At 42.4% G+C, this 18,701-nt stretch overlaps 1 protein-coding gene across 1 annotated transcript in view; it reads right to left on the bottom strand.

Annotated features, from left to right (window-relative positions):
* Positions 1–324: 324 nt before the first annotated feature.
* LOC133614818 (uncharacterized) overlaps positions 325–18,701 on the bottom strand; it is a 148,436-nt gene continuing 130,059 nt past the window's right edge. The window contains exons 10-14 of the mRNA XM_061973088.1: positions 9,367–9,480; positions 9,214–9,260; positions 8,900–9,076; positions 1,463–1,613; positions 325–1,411 (exon numbers count right to left, since the gene is read on the bottom strand). Of these exons, the coding sequence (XP_061829072.1) occupies positions 969–1,411; positions 1,463–1,613; positions 8,900–9,076; positions 9,214–9,260; positions 9,367–9,480 (932 nt within the window). The 3' untranslated portion in view covers positions 325–968. The remainder of the gene's footprint in view (positions 1,412–1,462; positions 1,614–8,899; positions 9,077–9,213; positions 9,261–9,366; positions 9,481–18,701) is intronic.

Below are 18,701 nucleotides of genomic sequence, written 5' to 3'. Positions count from 1 at the left end.
GAGACAGGTCAGCAGCATGATGCACAGATGAGTGGTCCACCCTGGGTCCCGACTTTGGACAGCTCGCGCCTCATCTGTGGTCACCGAATCTGTGAGAGCAGAAAAGAAACGGCAGATCAACTGGTCTAAAAGGGGGGTCTATTTAAAGGCTAGAGTATCCAAATGAGTTTTAAGATGGGACTTAAATGCTTCTATATGAGAAATGCATTGGTTTCTTCCTAGATGTTGATTAATAACCATAAAACCCGCCTTTGAGGTAATAACGGTAGCGGATCAGAGGCCACTATGCCTCGCTTTAATCCCCTTTTAAAAAACGACTGTCAATCCAAAGTGGTAAATGCACTTTTATCACCATCCACATGTTGCTGTTTGCTCCAACAGAAGGCCATCTCAGACCAAGTAACACAAAAAAAGTGATCTCATACCGAACGACAGTACAAAAAAATATGTACAATACATTTATATACAAACAATATTTTACGTGTAGAAATGTGTGAAAACAGATCTAATTTGACAAAGTGTAGCATCACAAAGACCATACAGGAAACTGTAGTAAAAAAAAAATAATAATAAATCACAATTTCATGAGGCTTTAAAGCACAACTCTGAGGTCCAACTGTCCAGGTCATGTTCTGAGCACGGCCTTTTCCCTTGTAAATACAATAAAATACAAACATTCATTCAGTTGGACTTTAAATAATCATCCATTCATTCCTTCTTTGACCCCTGGCATCAATTACAAATAGGTGATCTGCTTTTTTTCCTTCTCTTTGACAGAATTGTAGGCACTCAAAGGTCACTGAAAGTGTCCAAGACCACCAAGTAGAAGGTCATGGAAAGACATCTGAGCAGATAAGAGGTCCATCCCAAGAAAGGACCTCTACACTGGAAAAGCGGACCCTGTGAGCGGAAGAGTGCAAAGTATACATGATAAAATTCAAGCCCGTACAAGGCCTGGGGTTCAAAGGTCAGATTTCTAGTTCCTGGTTGTCTGTGCAGTGGATGCGGTTCAGCTTCTCCCTCTCCTGATTGGAAATGTCCAGTTTTGGAGCGCGAGCCGTCTTCGGCGCAGGGGAGGGATGTGGAATCGTGAGTTCAATCTCCTCGTAGCGACGCGGGGCCGTGGCGTCGGTGGCGGAGGCGCGGGCCGCCGTCTCGGTGAGGGGGGCGGAGGACAGAACCAGGGGCACGGGAATTGGGGGACGCTCCACGTTTCGGATGAGGGTGACGAACTCCCTCTGGTTGTTGATGCCGTCTTCTGGCGGGACCGTCCGCTGCTTTTTCCGCTTGTGGCGGACGTGGGCGAGGGTGAAGGCACAGGTGGCGCAGACGCACAGCACGACCAGAGCCGAGACGCCCGCCAGGACCACGTAGAAGCCGAGGCTCCCGGGGGTCGTGTCCAGCATTGCGCCTGCAGGATGGGGGCGTTAAAGACGGACTGGCATGGAAACACTCCCCTTACCTGGACAGTGTGGACCAAAACAAGGATTCTTCAGGCTCAGGCACTCGTTGCCATAGTAACCCTCAGGACAGGCACACATGTAGCTGCCATCGATGCTGTGACAGGGCGCTCCCTGCTGGCAAGGGTTGGGGTTGCAAAGATCCAACGCGACCTGAAAAAATGCTTTATTGTTAACGAAAATAACATTTTTATTTATAACACCAAGCCTTTGAGTGCAAAACTACCATTATTGTTATTATCAATGTATTTTTTTTATTTTTTTTTTAGAATTTAATCCGTTTCATGTACTGGGGTTTCAAATTTATGGAGAGACACAATTACATTGATAAACAAGCGGTAGAAAATGGATGGATAAATGGATGCATAACAATAATTAGTTAAATGTGTTAGTTAATCATAATTCAAATGAAATACATTAAAGTGTTATTAAATGTGTCATAGCGGTTCACCAAATGATGAAATAAACAATGAAATAATAATACCGGTATGAAATAATTAATTAAATCATGGAAAAATTAAATAAAAATCAATTAAATGATTAAATACTATTACTTTTTTACGTTAAAATAAATTAATGACACATTTAATAACACATTTATGAATTTAGACTAGGACATTAGACTTAGACAAACTTTAATGATTCCACAAGGGAAATTGTTCCACACAGTAGCTCAGTTACAAAGGATAGAAAGAGTAAGGATGGAAAGGATAATGCCGGTATAAAGTACACTAAAAATGTACCGTAGTAGCTAGGGATGTCCGATAATGGCTTTTTGCCGATATCCGATATTCCGGTATTGTCCAAATCTTAATTACCGATACAGATATCAACCGATACCGATATCAATCGATACCGATATATACAGTCGTGGAATTAACACACTATTATGCCTAATTTGGACAACCAGGTATGGTGAAGATAAGGTGCTTTTTTTAAAAATTAATAAAATAAAATAAGATAAATAAAAAACTAGTAATTAATGAAAATGAGTAAAATTAACTGTTAAAGGTTAGTACTATTAGTGGACCAGCAGCACGCACAATCATGTGTGCTTACGGACTGTATCCCTTGCAGACTGTATTGATATATATTGATATATAATGTAGGAACCAGAAATATTAATAACAGAAAGAAACAACCCTTTTGTGTGAATGAGTGTAAATGGGGGAGGGAGTTTTTTGGGGTTGGTGCACTAATTGTAAGTGTAGCTTGTGTTTTTTATGTTGATTTAATAAAAAATAAATACAATAAATTTAAAAAAATTAAAAACCCGATACTGATAATAAAAAACCCGATACCGATCATTTCTGATATTACATTTTAAAGCGATATTATCGGACATCTCTAGTAGTAGCAATATAAAATATCACATATATGTAATATATGCATATTCTATATACAGTATATGATATATACTGATACATTAGATCATATTTTTATATAATATATACAATATAAAACAATTACCATATACAATATTAGTATATGTAACAGCTGCAGCATAATTCCAGTTTAATTCCAATGATAATTGAATTCCAATCATAATAATTAATCACACATTTAAGAGATTATTTGATGATCTATTTCTTTATTTATGCCCCATTAAGACATGCACCTGGGGGCCACACTAAATGGGCCCGAGTGTGTGAATGTTGTCTGTCTATCTGTGTTGGCCCTGTGATGAGGTGGCCACTTGTCCAGGGTGTACCCCGCCCTTTAGCCCGAGTGCAGCTGGGATAGGCTCCAGCCCACCCCCCACGGGACCTCGAGAGGGACAAGCGGTAGAAAATGGATGGATGGATGGAGCCTCCATCCAAGTTAGCACACTGACTGTGGCTTTAAGCAACTTGTAGTTTTTATTTACACCACAAGATGTCAGTATCTGCATGTGAAGTTTGCATTCAGTGGCTTTATCTGCAGGTGTTTTAAAATGTTTGTGGCACTTTTCAGCTGTTTGAAGTGCACCTCATGGAGGTCCCGGTAACTGGGAATCAATACCGATACCCAAGGGTACCAATTTTCTGTACTTTGGCGTGCGTTAATAAATGTTAATTGTTTAACTTATCAAACTCATTTTGTATTGTAACATTTACCAACTAGTTAATTATGATAACTGTGCTAAAAAGTTGTTAGATTTTGTTTTCTTATTACATTTCAGAGTCCATAGACCGCAATGTATTGCCTAGCTGGGAAGTAGCCTTTGCCATGAAGCTGAATGTGCCAATCCAGGTTTATGTTGCGCCCTACAAAGTGTATGTACTGTAAGTGTTAGTGTTGTGCCGGTGCCAATATTATTTCAATACTTTTCTAAATAAAGGGGATTATTAGCTTTATTTTAACAACAAAATCTTAGGGTACATGAAACATGTTTATTACTGTAATTTAGTCCTTAAATAAAATAGTGAACACACTAGACAACTTGTCTTTTATTAGTAAGTAAACAAACAAAGACTACTAATTAGTCTGCTGACATATGCAGTAACATATTGTGTCATTTATCATTCTATTATCTGGTCATAATTTTGAAGGACAAGCGGTAGGAAATGAATTATTAATCTACTTGTTCATTTGCTGTTAATATCTGCTTACTTTCTCTTTTAACATGTTCTATCTGCACTTCTGTTAAAATGTAATAATCACTTATTCTTCTCTTCTTTGATATTTTCATTAGTTTTGGATGATACCACACATTTAGGTATCAATCCGATACCAAGTAGTTACAGGATCATACATTGGTCATATTCAAAGTCCTCATGTGTCCAGGGATGTATTTCTTGAGTTTATAAACATAATACAAATTTTTTTTAAATGAATGAATCTGTTGTGATGCCGAAAAATATTGATGTAATCATAGTAGTATCGACTAGATACGCTACGGCGCACCGGTACTTTTCAGAGGCGGTATAGTACCAAAAATGATTTAATAGTATTGCGGTACTATACTAATACCGGTATACCGTACAACCCTAGTAAGTATTGTACTTATTACACACCAGCAGTTTGACTGTAATGTACATGCTGGTTGTAATTTAATAACCAAATTTGGAGGTGTTGAAATTGCTGTGTAAAATATTTTATGCTAATTAGTGACTATAAGGCGCACTTAAAATCCTTTAATTTTCTCATAACTCGACAGTGCGCCTTATAACCTGGTGCGCCTAATGTACGGAATAATTCTGGTTGTGCTTACCGACCTTGAAGCAATTTTATTTGGTACATGGTGAAATGCTAAGTGTGACCAGTAGATGGCAATCACACATAAGAGATACGTGTAGACTGCAATATGACTCAAGTAAACAACACCAAAATTGTATATGTTCCATTGAAAATATAGAACATTACACACAAAGCTCAAAAATCAACCGGTTGGACGTTTTTTTTCCACGGGACACATTTCGGGCGTTGTAGTTGCACTACTGAGCCACGGATGAGGAGATTCTGCTCCGTTATTGATTGAAATAAAGTCTGAATGTCACTAAAACAGTTAGCGCCATCTTTTGACACTTCTTCCACCCCCGTCCTTGCACGCTACACCGCTACAACAAAGATGACGGGGAGAAGACGCTGTCCAAGTGGAGGCACGTGAATAAGAACGCCCACAAAACGGCGCATCCTGAAGAGACTGTCAGAAAGGGACTTGAAGATGATGTGTAAAACATCATCTGTGCAACATTTTGAGCAAAAAACCACCATTACATGTTATGTAGACCAGTGGTCCCCAACCACCGGTTCGTGGCCCGTTACCGGTCCGTGGATCGATTGGTACCGCGCCGCACAAGAAATAATTTAAAAAAAAATTGTTTTAATTTATTGTTTTTTTACATTTTTATTAAATCAACATAAAAACACAAGATACACTTACAATTAGTGCACCAACCCAAAAAACCTCCCTCCCCCATTTACACTCATTCACACTCATTCACACAAAAGGGTTGTTTCTTTCTGTTATTAATATTTGCAGGGATACAGTCCGTAAGCACGCATGATTGTATTTTTTATGACAAACCCCCCCCTCAGTTCCGTGGGACAAATTTTCAAGCGTTGACCGGTCCGCAGTTACAAAAAGGTTAGGGACCACTGATGTAGACCACAAGGAAGTCTTTTACATTTAGAAAAAATATATAATCATATGACCCCTTTAATCCTTTTGTATGAAAATAGACCTGACTAGACTCGCCTTATAATCCGGTGCGCCCTATGGTCCGGAAAATACGGTATATTGCAAAGCCAACGTAAATTAGCATCAAGCTAGCACATTTTGGGGAAAAACGTCGCCCGACATTACGTCCGACTGTTTTCTATCAGGCATACTTCTTTGTTGGCATGGAAAATTGTAACATCATTATAAACATTAACAGCTGAATTTCCCCCAGGGATCAATAAAGTACTTTCTATCCTATTCTATTCTATTACCGAGAGGCAGTTTTGCTGATTGTTTCCTCGCCAAGTGTTTGAGCAGGTGTTTAGTCTGCAACCAGAAGTGGCGTCACGAGCAATAAACGTATTGAAGTTTGATTTTACACGACTTGATCACTATAAAAAGTAGTGAAGTAGCTGATGTAATGTGATGATACATTAATGATGATATGGTCAAAAGGAGCTGTTTATTTTTCCACTTTCCTGTGCCACACCACTATTAAAAGTTTTTAAAAATTGGTTGTTGAACAGCTTTTTTATCGCCCGCTTCAAATTAACGCTCGGCTCGACGACTGCAACTCACTTCTTGTCGGGATCCCCAGCAAGAACATCCAGAAGCCGCAGTACTTACAAAATAGTGCTGCTAGGATCCTGATGAGAGTGCGGAAATAGGACCACATCACACCGGTTCTCAAATCCCTTCACTGGCTTCCTGTTCCACTCAGAATTGAATACAAAAGTCTCCCTACTAACTCACCAGTGCCTCCATGTAAATGCCCCCCTCTACCTCAAAGAACTACTCACCCCCCAAATCCTCCACACCACACCTCCGCTCCGGACAGGCTAACCTCCTCCAACCTCTGAGGACAAAGCTCCGCTGCTCTCAGTCTGTGGAACGCTCTCCCTGACCACCTGAGGGCACCACAGACTGTGGATGCTTTTAAAAAAGGCTTAAAAACTATGGATGTCCGATAATGACTTTTTGCCTATATCCGATATTCCGATATTGTCCAACTCTTTAATTACCGATACCGATATCAACCCATATATACAGTCGTGGAATTAACACATTATTATACCTAATTTGGACAACCAGGTATGGTGAAGATAAGGTACTTTAAAAAAAAATTAATAAAATAAAATAAGATAAATTAATTAATAAATGTATTATTAAAAAATTAATAAAAAACATTTTCTTGAATAAAAAAGAAAGTAAAACAATATAAAAACAGTTACATTGAAACTAATAATTAATGAAAATTAGTAAAATTAACTGTTAAAGGTTAGTACTATTAGTGGACCAGCAGCACGCACAATCATGTGTGCTTACGGACTGTATCCCTTGCAGACTGTATTGATATATATTGATATATAATGTAGGAACCAGAATATTAATAACAGAAAGAAACAACCCTTTTGTGTGAATGAGTGTAAATGGGAGAGGGAGGTTTTTTGGGTTGGTGCACTAATTGTAAGTGTATCTTGTGTTTTTTATGTTGATATAATAAAAAAATTAAAAATAAAATAAAAACGATACCGATAATAAAAAAACGATACCAATTATTTCCGATATTACATTTTAACGCATTTATCGGCCGATAATATCGGACATCTCTATTAAAAACCCATCTTTTTTTGTTTTAAATGCCTTTTGTTAGATTTATGTGTGCTAGTTCTAGCTAATAGGCTGTTCTAGTTGAGTGTCCGCCCTGAGATGGGTAGGTTGTGAGTTCAAACCCCGGCCAAGTCATACCAAAGACTATAACAATGGGAGCCATTGCCTCCCTGCTTGTACTCAGCATCAAGGGTTGGAATTGGGGGATAAATCACCAAAAATGATTCCTGGGCGCGGCCACCGCTGCTGCCCACTGCTCCCCTCACCTCCCAGGGGGTGATCAAGGGTGATGGGTCAAATGCAGAGAATCATTTTGCCACACCTCCAAGTCCGAGTCCATGGTTCTCGCCCGGGAAAGGGTGGAGTGCCATCTCCAGGTTGGGGAGGAGACCCTGCCCCAAGTGGAGGAGTTCAAGTACCTCAGAGTCTTGTTCACGAGTGAGGGGGACAGGCGGATCGGTGCACCGTTTTCAGTAATGAGGACGCTGTATTGATCCGTTGTGGTGAAGAAGGAGCTGAGCCGGAAGGCAAAGCTCCCAATTTACCGGTCGAGCTACGTTCCCATCCTCACCTATGGTCATGAGCTTTGGGTTATGACCGAAAGGACAAGATCACGGGTACAAGCGGCCGAATTGAGTTTCCTCCGCCGGGTGGCGGGGCTCTCCCTTAGAGATAGGGTGAGAAGCTCTCTCATCCGGGGGGAGCTCAAAGTAAAGCCGCTGCTCCTCCACATCGAGAGGAGCCAGATGAGGTGGTTCGGGCATCTGGTCAGGATGCCACCCGAACGCCTCCCTAGGGAGGTGTTTAGGGCACGTCTGACCGGTAGGAGGCCACGGGGAAGACTCAGGACACGTTGGGAAGACTATGTCTCCCGACTGGCCTGGGAATGCCTCGGGATCCCCCGGGAAGAGCTGAACGAGGAGAGGAAAGTCTGGGCTTCTCTACTTAGGCTGCTGCGCCCGCGACCCGACCTCGGATAAGCGGAAGAAGATGGATGGATGGATGAATTTCGCTAACTTAATTTACTATTAAGTAAATTAAGTTAAGTTCCCCCGGAACCCAAAGTCTTTGGGTTCCGGGGGGAGTATGGTTGCAAAGCTGAAACTTAAAGGAATTGACGGAAGGGCACCACCAGGAGTGGAGCCTGCTGCTTAATTTGACCCAACACGGGGAACCTTACCTGGCCCGGACACGGAAAGGATTGACAGATTGATGGCTCTTCTTTAGATTCAATATCCCTCTACAAATCAAGACTCAAAACACACCTATTCCTGACTGCTTATTCATTGTAATCTTCTTTTCTTTTCTCTTTGTTGTTGTTTTTTGATCCAATTTGATTTTATTATTGTAATTTTTTACGGTGTCCTTGAGTGCCCAGAAAGGCGCCTGATAAATAAAATGTATTATTATTTTTTATTTTTTTTTATCTTAGTCGTTTGGGGCAGCTATTTGTTGTTTTTTAAATGCACTCTAGCACTTTGAGATTGTTTATTCAATGCAAAGTGCTTTTACAAATAAAATCTATGATTATTATTAACGCCCTATTCTATTTGCAGTTAAGGTAAATCAACGCTGCTATAATTAGAGTATTGACGGTATGATCTCTTTAAAATGAGAAATGTTGAGGGGGGAAAAAACATGACATAAATAACGCCGGATTTTTAGTCCTTGGCACTCTACCAACCTCACAGAAGATTCCAGAATATCCAAAAGGACAGTCGCAGGTGGTGGTCCATTCATCCTTCCCCACGCACCGCCCTCCATGCAGACAGGGGTCGCTGTCACACGGGTCGTGCCGGATTTGGCAACGTCTTCCCGAGAGACCGGGCGGGCACGAACATCTGGGCCCTAAAGTCTGGTCCTGGCGCGGGACAATTGACACCAGGCCGCGACGAGGCGACATCACGGAGACTAATTTAAGAGTCATTTATGGAAATGCATGCAAATGAAGCGGCAGTCAAAGACAAACAGCAAGCAGCTGGGGCATGCACAGCTCACCTCACAACGTCCGCCATTGAGGCACCACCCCTGACAGCTGCCGTTCCCTAATCCGGCAGAAAACACACAACCGTCATTCTGACAATGCACGTGTGTCATTTGCATTAAACGAGGCAATGGATGACATCGGGGAAAACAGGAAAACACACTCACTGATGTCACAGTTTGGCCCCGCCCATTCAGGAAGGCAGTCACACAGGTATCCTCCAATTAGATTCCGGCAAGAACGAGCGTGAACGCATATGTTCCTCTCACACTCATCTGTGTCTGAAAGGACAAAAGGAGTCAACTGTCATAATAATCCATTATCAAAAAAAAAGGTTAGATCACTATCAGATATTTTGAAACATGTGTCTGTGAAAGAGAGAGAGAGAGAGAGCTTATTAGCAGTAATGAAACCTGGGGGGGGTTGACACTGACATCAGTGGAGGCGGACTAGAGAGAGAGTGAATAAAAAACGAGTAGGAAGCCAATTAGGAGCAATCTAAGCATGCTACTTTCCCAACCACTGCAATGTCATTTGTGTGATATGTGATACAGATAATTGCCTTTCACAAGAGTGGGCTTTAAAGCGGAACATTATCACCAGACCTATGTAAGCGTCAATATATACCTTGATGTTGCAGAAAAAAGACCATATATTTTTTTAACCGATTTCCGAACTCTAAATGGGTGAATTTTGGCGAATTAAACGCCTTTCTCATATTCGCTCTCGGAGCGATCGGGAAGCAATCCGCCATTTTCTCACTTTCGTCGGTATGTTGTCGGAGGGTGTAACAACACGAACAGGGACGGATTCAAGTTGCACCAGTGGCCCAAAGATGCGAAAGTGGCAAGAAATTGGACGAAATTTGTTCAAAATACGAGGGTGTGGAAAAGCCGACGAAATGGTCAGTCGTTTGTTCCGCACACTTTACCGACGAAAGCTATGCTACGACAGAGATGGCAAGAATGTGTGGATATCCTGCGACACTCAAAGCAGATGCATTTCCAACGATAAACTCAAAGAAATCTGCCGCCAGACCCCCATTGAATCTGCCAGAGTGTGTGAGCAATTCAGGGACAAAGGACCTCGGAAACACGGCAAGCAATGGCGGCAGTTTGTTCCCGCAGACGAGCGAGCTAAACCCCCTGGATGTCTTGGCTCACACCGTCCCTTATGCCACCGAAGATGATCAAGAGAAGAATATCGACCCTAGCTTCCCTGGCCTGCTGACATCAACTCCAAAACTGGACAGATCAGCCTTCAGGAAAAGAGAGCGGATGAGGGTATGTCTACAGAATATATGAATTGATGAAAACTTTATTCATTACTCGCGGTTTTACGTAAATTATTATACATAAACTGTGTTTATCAATAATTTAGCTTAAAAACTTTTTTTTTTTCAATCATTCGAGTACATTCGGGTAGTCTTGTGTAATGCAGTATTTTGTGTCTATTTAGGTATGGTTAACCTGAGTGCTGAAATTGTGGAAAAATATATGTTCTTAGCGTGCCTGAAATGGGCTGTCTGCACTCTCAAAGTACATGTTGTTGCCAAATGTATTTCATATGCTGTAAACCTAGTTCATAGTTGTTGGTAATTATCTTATCAGACAGTGTTAAGCTGCTGAAATCCGAGTCTGAATCCGAGCTAATGTCGCTATACCTTGCTGTTATTTCCGCTATGTTTGTTTGTATTGGCATCACTGTGCGACGTCACAGGAAAATGGACGGGTGTATATAACGATGGTTAAAATCAGGCACTTTGAAGCTTTTTTTTAGGAATATTGCGTGATGGGTAAAATTTTGAAAAAAACTTCGAAAAATAAAATAAGCCACTGGGAACTGATTTTTAATGGTTTTAACCTTTCTGAAATTGTGATAATGTTCCCCTTTAAAGGCCTACTGAAACCCACTACTACCGACAACGCAGTCTGATAGTTTATATATCAATGATGAAATCTTAACATTGCATTACTAAAGTGCAATTTTAAATTTTGCGCGAAATATCCTGCTGAAAACGTCTCGGTATGATGACGTCTGCACGTGACGTCACGCATTGTAGAGGACATTTTGGGACAGCATGGTGGCCAGCTATTAAGTCGTCTGTTTTCATCGCAAAATTCCACAGTATTCTGGACATCTGTGTTGGTGAATCTTTTGCAATTTGTTCAATGAACAATGGAGACAGCAAAGAAGAAAGCTGTAGGTGGGAAGCGGTGTATTGCGGGCGGCTGCAGCAACACAAACACAGCCGGTGTTTCATTGTTTACATTCCCGAAAGATGACAGTCAAGCTTTACCATTGGCCTGTGGAGAACTGGGACAACAGAGACTCTTAACAGGAGGACTTTGAGTTGGATACGCAGACGCGGTACCGTGAGTACGCATGCAGCTGCGGCTTCCAAACATTTGATCGCTTGCCCATACGTGCGTGCCGCTATGTGCATGTCACGTACGTAACTTTGGGGACTTTGGGGAAATATATGTGCTGTATGAACTTTGGGGAGGTGAACGGTACTTTGGGCTGTGGGATTGAGTGTGTTGTGCAGGTGTTTGTGTTGTATTGGCGGGTTATATGGACGGGAGGGGGGAGGTGTTTGTTATGCGGGATTAATTTGTGGCATATTAAATATAAGCCTGGTTGTGTTGTGGCTAATAGAGTATACATATGTCTTGTGTTTATTTACTGATTTAGTCATTTCCAGCTGAATATCAGGTCCCACCCGCCTCTCACAGCATCTTCCCTATCTGAATCGCTCCCACTGCCCTCTAGTCCTTCACTCTCACTTTCCTCATCCACAAATCTTTCATCTTCGCTCAAATTAATGGGTAAATCGTCGCTTTCTTGGTCCGAATCGCTCTCGCTGCTGGTGGCCATGATTGTAAACAATGTGCAGATGTGAGGAGCTCCACAACCTGTGACGTCACGCTACTCGTCTGATACTTCCGGTACAGGCAAGGCTTTTTTATCAGCGACCAAAAGTTGCAAACTTTATCGTCGATGTTCTCTACTAAATCCTTTCAGCAAAAATATGGCAATATCGCGAAATGATCAAGTATGACACATAGAATGGACCTGCTATCCCCGTTTAAATAAGAAAATCGCATTTCAGTAGGCCTTTAAAAGTTAAAGTAGCAATGATTGTCACACACACACTAGGTGTGGCAAAATTATTCTCTGCATTTGACCCATCACCCTTGATCACCCCCTGGGAGGTGAGGGGAGCAGTGGGCAGCAGCGGTGGTCGCGCCCAGGAATCATTTTTGGTGATTTAACCCCCAATTCCAACCCTTGATGCGGAGTGCCAAGCAGGGAGGTAATGGCTCCCATTTTTTATAGTCTTTGGTATGACTCGGCTGGGGTTTGAACTCACAACCTACCGATCTCAGGGCGGACACTCTAACCACTAGGCCAGTGGTTCTCAAATGGGGCTACGCATACCCCTGGGGGTACTTGAAGGTATGCCAAGGGGTACGTGAGATTTTTTTTAAATATTCTAAAAATAGCAACAATTCAAAAATCCTTTATAAATATAAATAAAAACCTATCTTTTTTCCAAATAGTTCAAGAAAGACCACTACAAATGAGCAATATTTTGCACTGTTATACAATTTAATAAATCAGAAACTGATGACATAGTGCTGTATTTTACTTCTTTATCTCTTTTTTTTTCCAACCAAAAATGCTTTGCTCTGATTAGGGGGTACTTGAATTAAAAAAAATGTCACAGGGGGTACATCACTGAAAAAAGGTTGAGAACCACTGCACTCGGTCACTGAGTAGGTCGCCTATTATACAAAAGATGCCCACCCTGTCAGGAAGTGTCAAATATATATTTAAAATAAACAAGTAAGATTGTTTTTTTCTTTTGTTTTTCTGTGAATAAGCTAAGCCACGAGTGTCAAACTCAAGACCCCAGATCTGGCCCTCCACATCATTTTATATGGTGAAGTGAAGTGAATTATATTTATATAGCGCCTTTTCTCTAGTGACTCAAAGCGCTTTACATAGCGAAACCCAATATCTAAGTTACATTTAAAGCAGTGTGGGTGGCACTGGGGGCAGGTGGGTAAAGTGTCTTGCCCAAGGACACAACGGCAGTGACTAGGATGGCGGAAGCGGGGATCGAACCTGGAACCCTCAAGTTGCTGGCTACCGAGCTATACTGGCCCGCAAAAGTCTGGAAATATGTGTCAATAAAATACCTTATATGTTCTTTCTTTATTTTCTTACTAAAGGTATTAGGGTTTTTTCCCATGTTGACAGGAAAAAAAATACAGTTTCCAATATTGCAACAAATATTAAATCATCTAACTTTTTTATTAAAAAATCTAATAAATACTTAAATATCTGCTCAACTTATGATTTGGAAGCAAGTTATCCATCAAATTGTACACTATAAAAGTGACCAATTGATTTTACTGTAAAATGTATGGAGGTTTTTACAGCATGTGACTGTATGTTGAAAATACAACAACCAAGGTTTGGTTTTTTTACAGTTAAATTCTGTCGACTGAGCTGTCAGTTTTGTTTTGTTTTACTGTAAAATCCACGGTTGATGTTATTACGGTGTATTACTGTAAATGGAATAACAGTACCACATTTTATTATGGTAAAAAACTGGCAGCTGAATTGCTAAAAAAAATATTTAAATATGGCCACCTCTTCATGAAGTGTAAAAATATATTTAAAATGAACATGTAGTAGGCTTTGCTACACGTCTTGAAATAAAACCAGGCAGCTACAGAGGTGGGATCGTAAGATTGTTTTTTTTATTTTGTTTTTCTGTGAATAACTAAGCCACAGTTGTCAAACTCAAGGCCCGGGGGGCTGATCTGGCCCTCCACGTCATTTTATATGGCCCGAAAAAGCCTGGAAATAATATGTGTCAATAAAATACCTTATAATTTCTTTCTTTTCTTTCTTACTAAAGTTATAGGGTTTTTTTCCCCATGTCAACAGGAAAAACATATAGTGTCCAATATTGCAACAAATATTAAATTATCTAACTTTTTTATTAAAAAATGAAATAAATACTTAAATATCTGCTTAACTTATGATTTTGAAGCAAGTTATCCATCAAATTGTACACTTTAAAAGTGACCAATAAATTTTACTGTAAAATTTACGGAGGTTTTTACAGCATGTGACTGTATGTAGAAAAAAAAAAAGTCTTTTTTTTTACAGTTAAAGTCTGTCGACTGAGCTGTCAGTTTTGTTTTGTTTTACTGTAAAATCCACGGTTGATGTTATTACGGTGTATTACTGTAAATGGAATAACAGTACCACATTTTATTATGGTAAAAAACTGAATTGCCAAAATAAGATTTAAAATATGGCCACCACTTCATGAAGTGTACAAATATATTTAAATTAAACAAATAAGTATGGAGTAGGCTTTGCTACATATCTTAAAATAAAACCAGGCAGCTCCAGAGGTGGGATCGTAAGATTGTTTTTTTCTTTTGTTTTTCTGTGAATAAGCTAAGCCACAGGTGTAAAAACTCAAGGCCCAGGGGCCAGATCTGGCCCTCCACGTCATTTTATATGGCCCGCAAAAGCCTGGAAATAATTTGTCAATAAAATACCTTATTTTTTATTTCTATTACTATGTGTTGTTCTTTTCATGTTGACAGGGAAAAAAATGGTGTCCAATATTGCAACAAATATTATATTATCTAACTTTTTTGGTCAAAATCCAAATAAATACTGAGTTGCTATTGTTCCTAAACTCTTCCATTTTCTTTTAATAAAGCCGAGAGTTGACTTTGGAATATTTAGGCGCGAGGAAATTCCACGACTGGATTTGTTGCACAGGAGGCATTCTATGACAGTTCCGCGCTGGAAATCACTGAGAGCAGCCCATTCTTTCACAAATGTTTGTAGAAACAGTCTCCATGCCTAAGTGCTTGATTTTATACACCTGTGCCAAGTGATTAGGACACCTGATTCTCATCATTTGGATGGGTGGCCAAATACTTTTGGCAATATAGTGTATGTGTCAATGGCTGGTGCTCCATCATGTTTTGACCATATGGCAATGCCAGTGGTCAACCTGCAGTCTGAGGTCAGGTTGTTTATGGCCTGCCTTTGGAAGCTGTGTGTGTGTGTGTGTGTGTGTGTGTGTGTGTGTGTGTGTGTGTGTGTGTGTGTGTGTGTGTGTGTGTGTGTGTGTGTGTGTGTGTGTGTGTGTGTGTGTGTGTGTGTGTGTGTGTGTACTACACAGCGTGCTCGAAAGCTACAGGGGATGATCAAGTGTTATGTACCACTGTAGCACAGGGGGAATCATGGTGAAATATGGCTCTTTATTTCTACCATACAATCCCCAGGCGTGTGTACGAGTCTACGCAGCGTGTGCATGCGGCCTGACTGTTGACGAGATCTTCTTCCCTGCCAACGATCCGTCACATTATGCCCGGAGGAACACGCTGGTCAGTTTGAATGAATGCAGCACAGAGATAGTGGAGGTGCAGCCCGGAAGGCTCTGTGGCAGAATGATCGGTTTGTTTCTTTAATTTGACATTTCACTCATCGAAATGAAGGCGTCGCTACCATTGCACCACTCGTTTAGAATTAGCAGCATCAAAAAAAAACACAAATTTGAAACTGGAACTTGTGGAGAGTTGTTTTCATTCCAAGTGCATAGCGGAAATTCATATTATTATATTCTATATTTTAAAACTTGGCCAACGTAATTATCACTGCAGTGGTTTTACAAACCCCGTTTCCATATGAGTTGGGAAATTGTGTTAGATGTAAATATAAACGGAATACAATGATTTGCAAATCCTTTTCAACCCATATTCAATTGAATGCACTACAAAGACAACATATTTGATGTTCAAACTGATAATCTTTTTTTTTTCAAAATAATCATTAACTTTAGAATTTGATGCCAGCAACACATGACAAAGAAGTTGGGAAAGGTGGCAATAAATACTGATACAGTTGAGGAATGCTCATCAAACACTTATTTGGAACATCCAACAGGTGTGCAGGCAAATTGGGAACAGGTGGGTGCCATGATTGGGTATAAAAGTAGATTCCATGAAATGCTCAGTCATTCACAAACAAGGATGGGGTGAGGGTCACCACTTTGTCAACAAATGCATGAGCAAATTGTTGAACAGTTTAAGAAAAACCTTTCTCAACCAGCTATTGCAAGGAATTTAGGGATTTCACCATCTCCGGTCCGTAATATCATCAAAGGGTTCAGAGAATCTGGAGAAATCACTGCACGTAAGCAGCTAAGCCCGTGACCTTCGATCCCTCAGGCTGTACTGCATCAACAAGCGACATCAGTGTGTAAAGGATATCACCACATGGGCTCAGGAACACTTCAGAAACCCACTGTCAGTAACTGCAGTTGGTCGCTACATCTGTAAGTGCAAGTTAAAACTCTCCTATGCAAGGCGGAAACCGTTTATCAACAACACCCAGAAACGCTGTTGGCTTCGCGGGGCGTGAGCTCATCTAAGATGGACTGATACAAAGTGAAAAAGTGTTCTGTGGTCTGACGAGTCCATCCATCCATCCATCCATCTTCTTCCGCTTATCCGAGGTCGGGTCGCGGGGGCAGCAGCCTAAGCAGGGAAGCCCAGACTTCCCTCTCCCCAGCCACTTCGTCCAGCTCTTCCTGTGGGACCCCGAGTCGTTCCCAGGCCAGCCGGGAGACATAGTCTTCCCAACGTGTCCTGGGTCTTCCTCGCGGCCTCCTACCGGTCGGACGTGCCCTAAACACCTCCCTAGGGAGGCGTTCGGGTGGCATCCTGACCAGATGCCCGAACCACCTCATCTGGCTCCTCTCGATGTGGAGGAGCAGCGGCTTTACTTTGAGCTCCCCCCGGATGGCAGAGCTTCTCACCCTATCTCTAAGGGAGAGCCCCGCCACTCGGCGGAGGAAACTCATTTCGGCCGCTTGTACCCGTGATCTTGTCCTTTCGGTCATAACCCAAAGCTCATGACCATAGGTGAGGATGGGAACGTAGATCGACCGGTAAATTGAGAGCTTTGCCTTCCGGCTCAGCTCCTTCTTCACCACAACGGACCGATACAGCGTCCGCATTACTGAAGACGCCGCACCGATCCGCCTGTCGATCTCACGATCCACTCTTCCCTCACTCGTGAACAAGACTCCTAGGTACTTGAACTCCTCCACTTGGGGCAAAATCTCCTCCCCAACCCGGAGATGGCACTCCACCCTTTTCCGGGCGAGAACCATGGACTCGGACTTGGAGGTGCTGATTGTCATCCCAGTCGCTTCACACTCAGCTGCGAACCGATCCAGTGAGAGCTGAAGATCCTGGCCAGATGAAGCCATCAGGACCACATCATCTGCAAAAAGCAGAGACCTAATCCTGCAGCCACCAAACCAGATCCCCTCAACGCCTTGACTGCGCCTAGAAATTCTGTCCATAAAGGTTATGAACAGAATCGGTGACAAAGGGCAGCTTTGGCGGAGTCCAACCCTCACTGGAAAAGTGTCCGACTTACTACCGGCAATGCGGACCAAGCTCTGGCACTGATCATACAGGGAGCGGACTGCCACAATCAGACAGTCCGATACCCCATACTCTCTGAGCACTCCCCACAGGACTTCCCGAGGGACACGGTCGAATGCCTTCTCCAAGTCCACAAAACACATGTAGACTGGTTGGGCAAACTCCCATGCACCCTCAAGGACCCTGCCGAGAGTATAGAGCTGGTCCACAGTTCCACGACCAGGACGAAAACCACACTGTTCCTCCTGAATCCGAGGTTCGACTATCCGGCGTAGCCTCCTCTCCAGTACACCTGAATAGACCTTACCGGGAAGGCTGAGGAGTGTGATTCCACGATAGTTAGAACACACCCTCCGGTTCCCCTTCTTAAAGAGAGGAACCACCACCCCGGTCTGCCAATCCAGTGGTACCGCCCCCGATGTCCACGCGATGCTGCAGAGTCTTGTCAACCAAGACAGCCCCACAGCATCCAGAGCCTTAAGGAACTCCGGGCGTATCTCATCTACCCCCGGGGCCTTGCCCCCGAGGAGCTTTTTAACTACCTCAGCAACCTCAGCCCCAGAAATAGGAGAGCCCACCACAGACTCCCCAGGCACTGCTTCCTCATAGGAAGACGTGTTGGTGGAATTGAGGAGGTCTTCGAAGTATTCCCTCCACCGATCCACAACATCCGCAGTCGAGGTCAGCAGAACACCATCCTCGCCATACACGGTGTTGATAGTGCACTGCTTCCCCTTCCTGAGGCGGCGGATGGTGGTCCAGAATTGCTTCGAAGCCGTCCGGAAGTCGTTTTCCATGGCCTCACCGAACTCCTCCCATGTCCGAGTTTTTGCCTCTGCGACCGCTGAAGCCGCACACCGCTTGGCCTGTCGGTACCTGTCCGCTGCCTCAGGAGTCCTATGAGCCAAAAGAACCCGATAGGACTCCTTCTTCAGCTTGACGGCATCCCTCACCGCCGGTGTCCACCAACGGGTTCTAGGATTACCGCCACGACAAGCACC

This window comes from Nerophis lumbriciformis, linkage group LG17 (genome assembly GCF_033978685.3).
Source record: "Nerophis lumbriciformis linkage group LG17, RoL_Nlum_v2.1, whole genome shotgun sequence".
Taxonomy (NCBI): domain Eukaryota; kingdom Metazoa; phylum Chordata; class Actinopteri; order Syngnathiformes; family Syngnathidae; genus Nerophis; species Nerophis lumbriciformis.
Note: the sequence above shows the minus strand (reverse complement) of the source record. Positions and strands in the feature narration are given on the sequence as shown.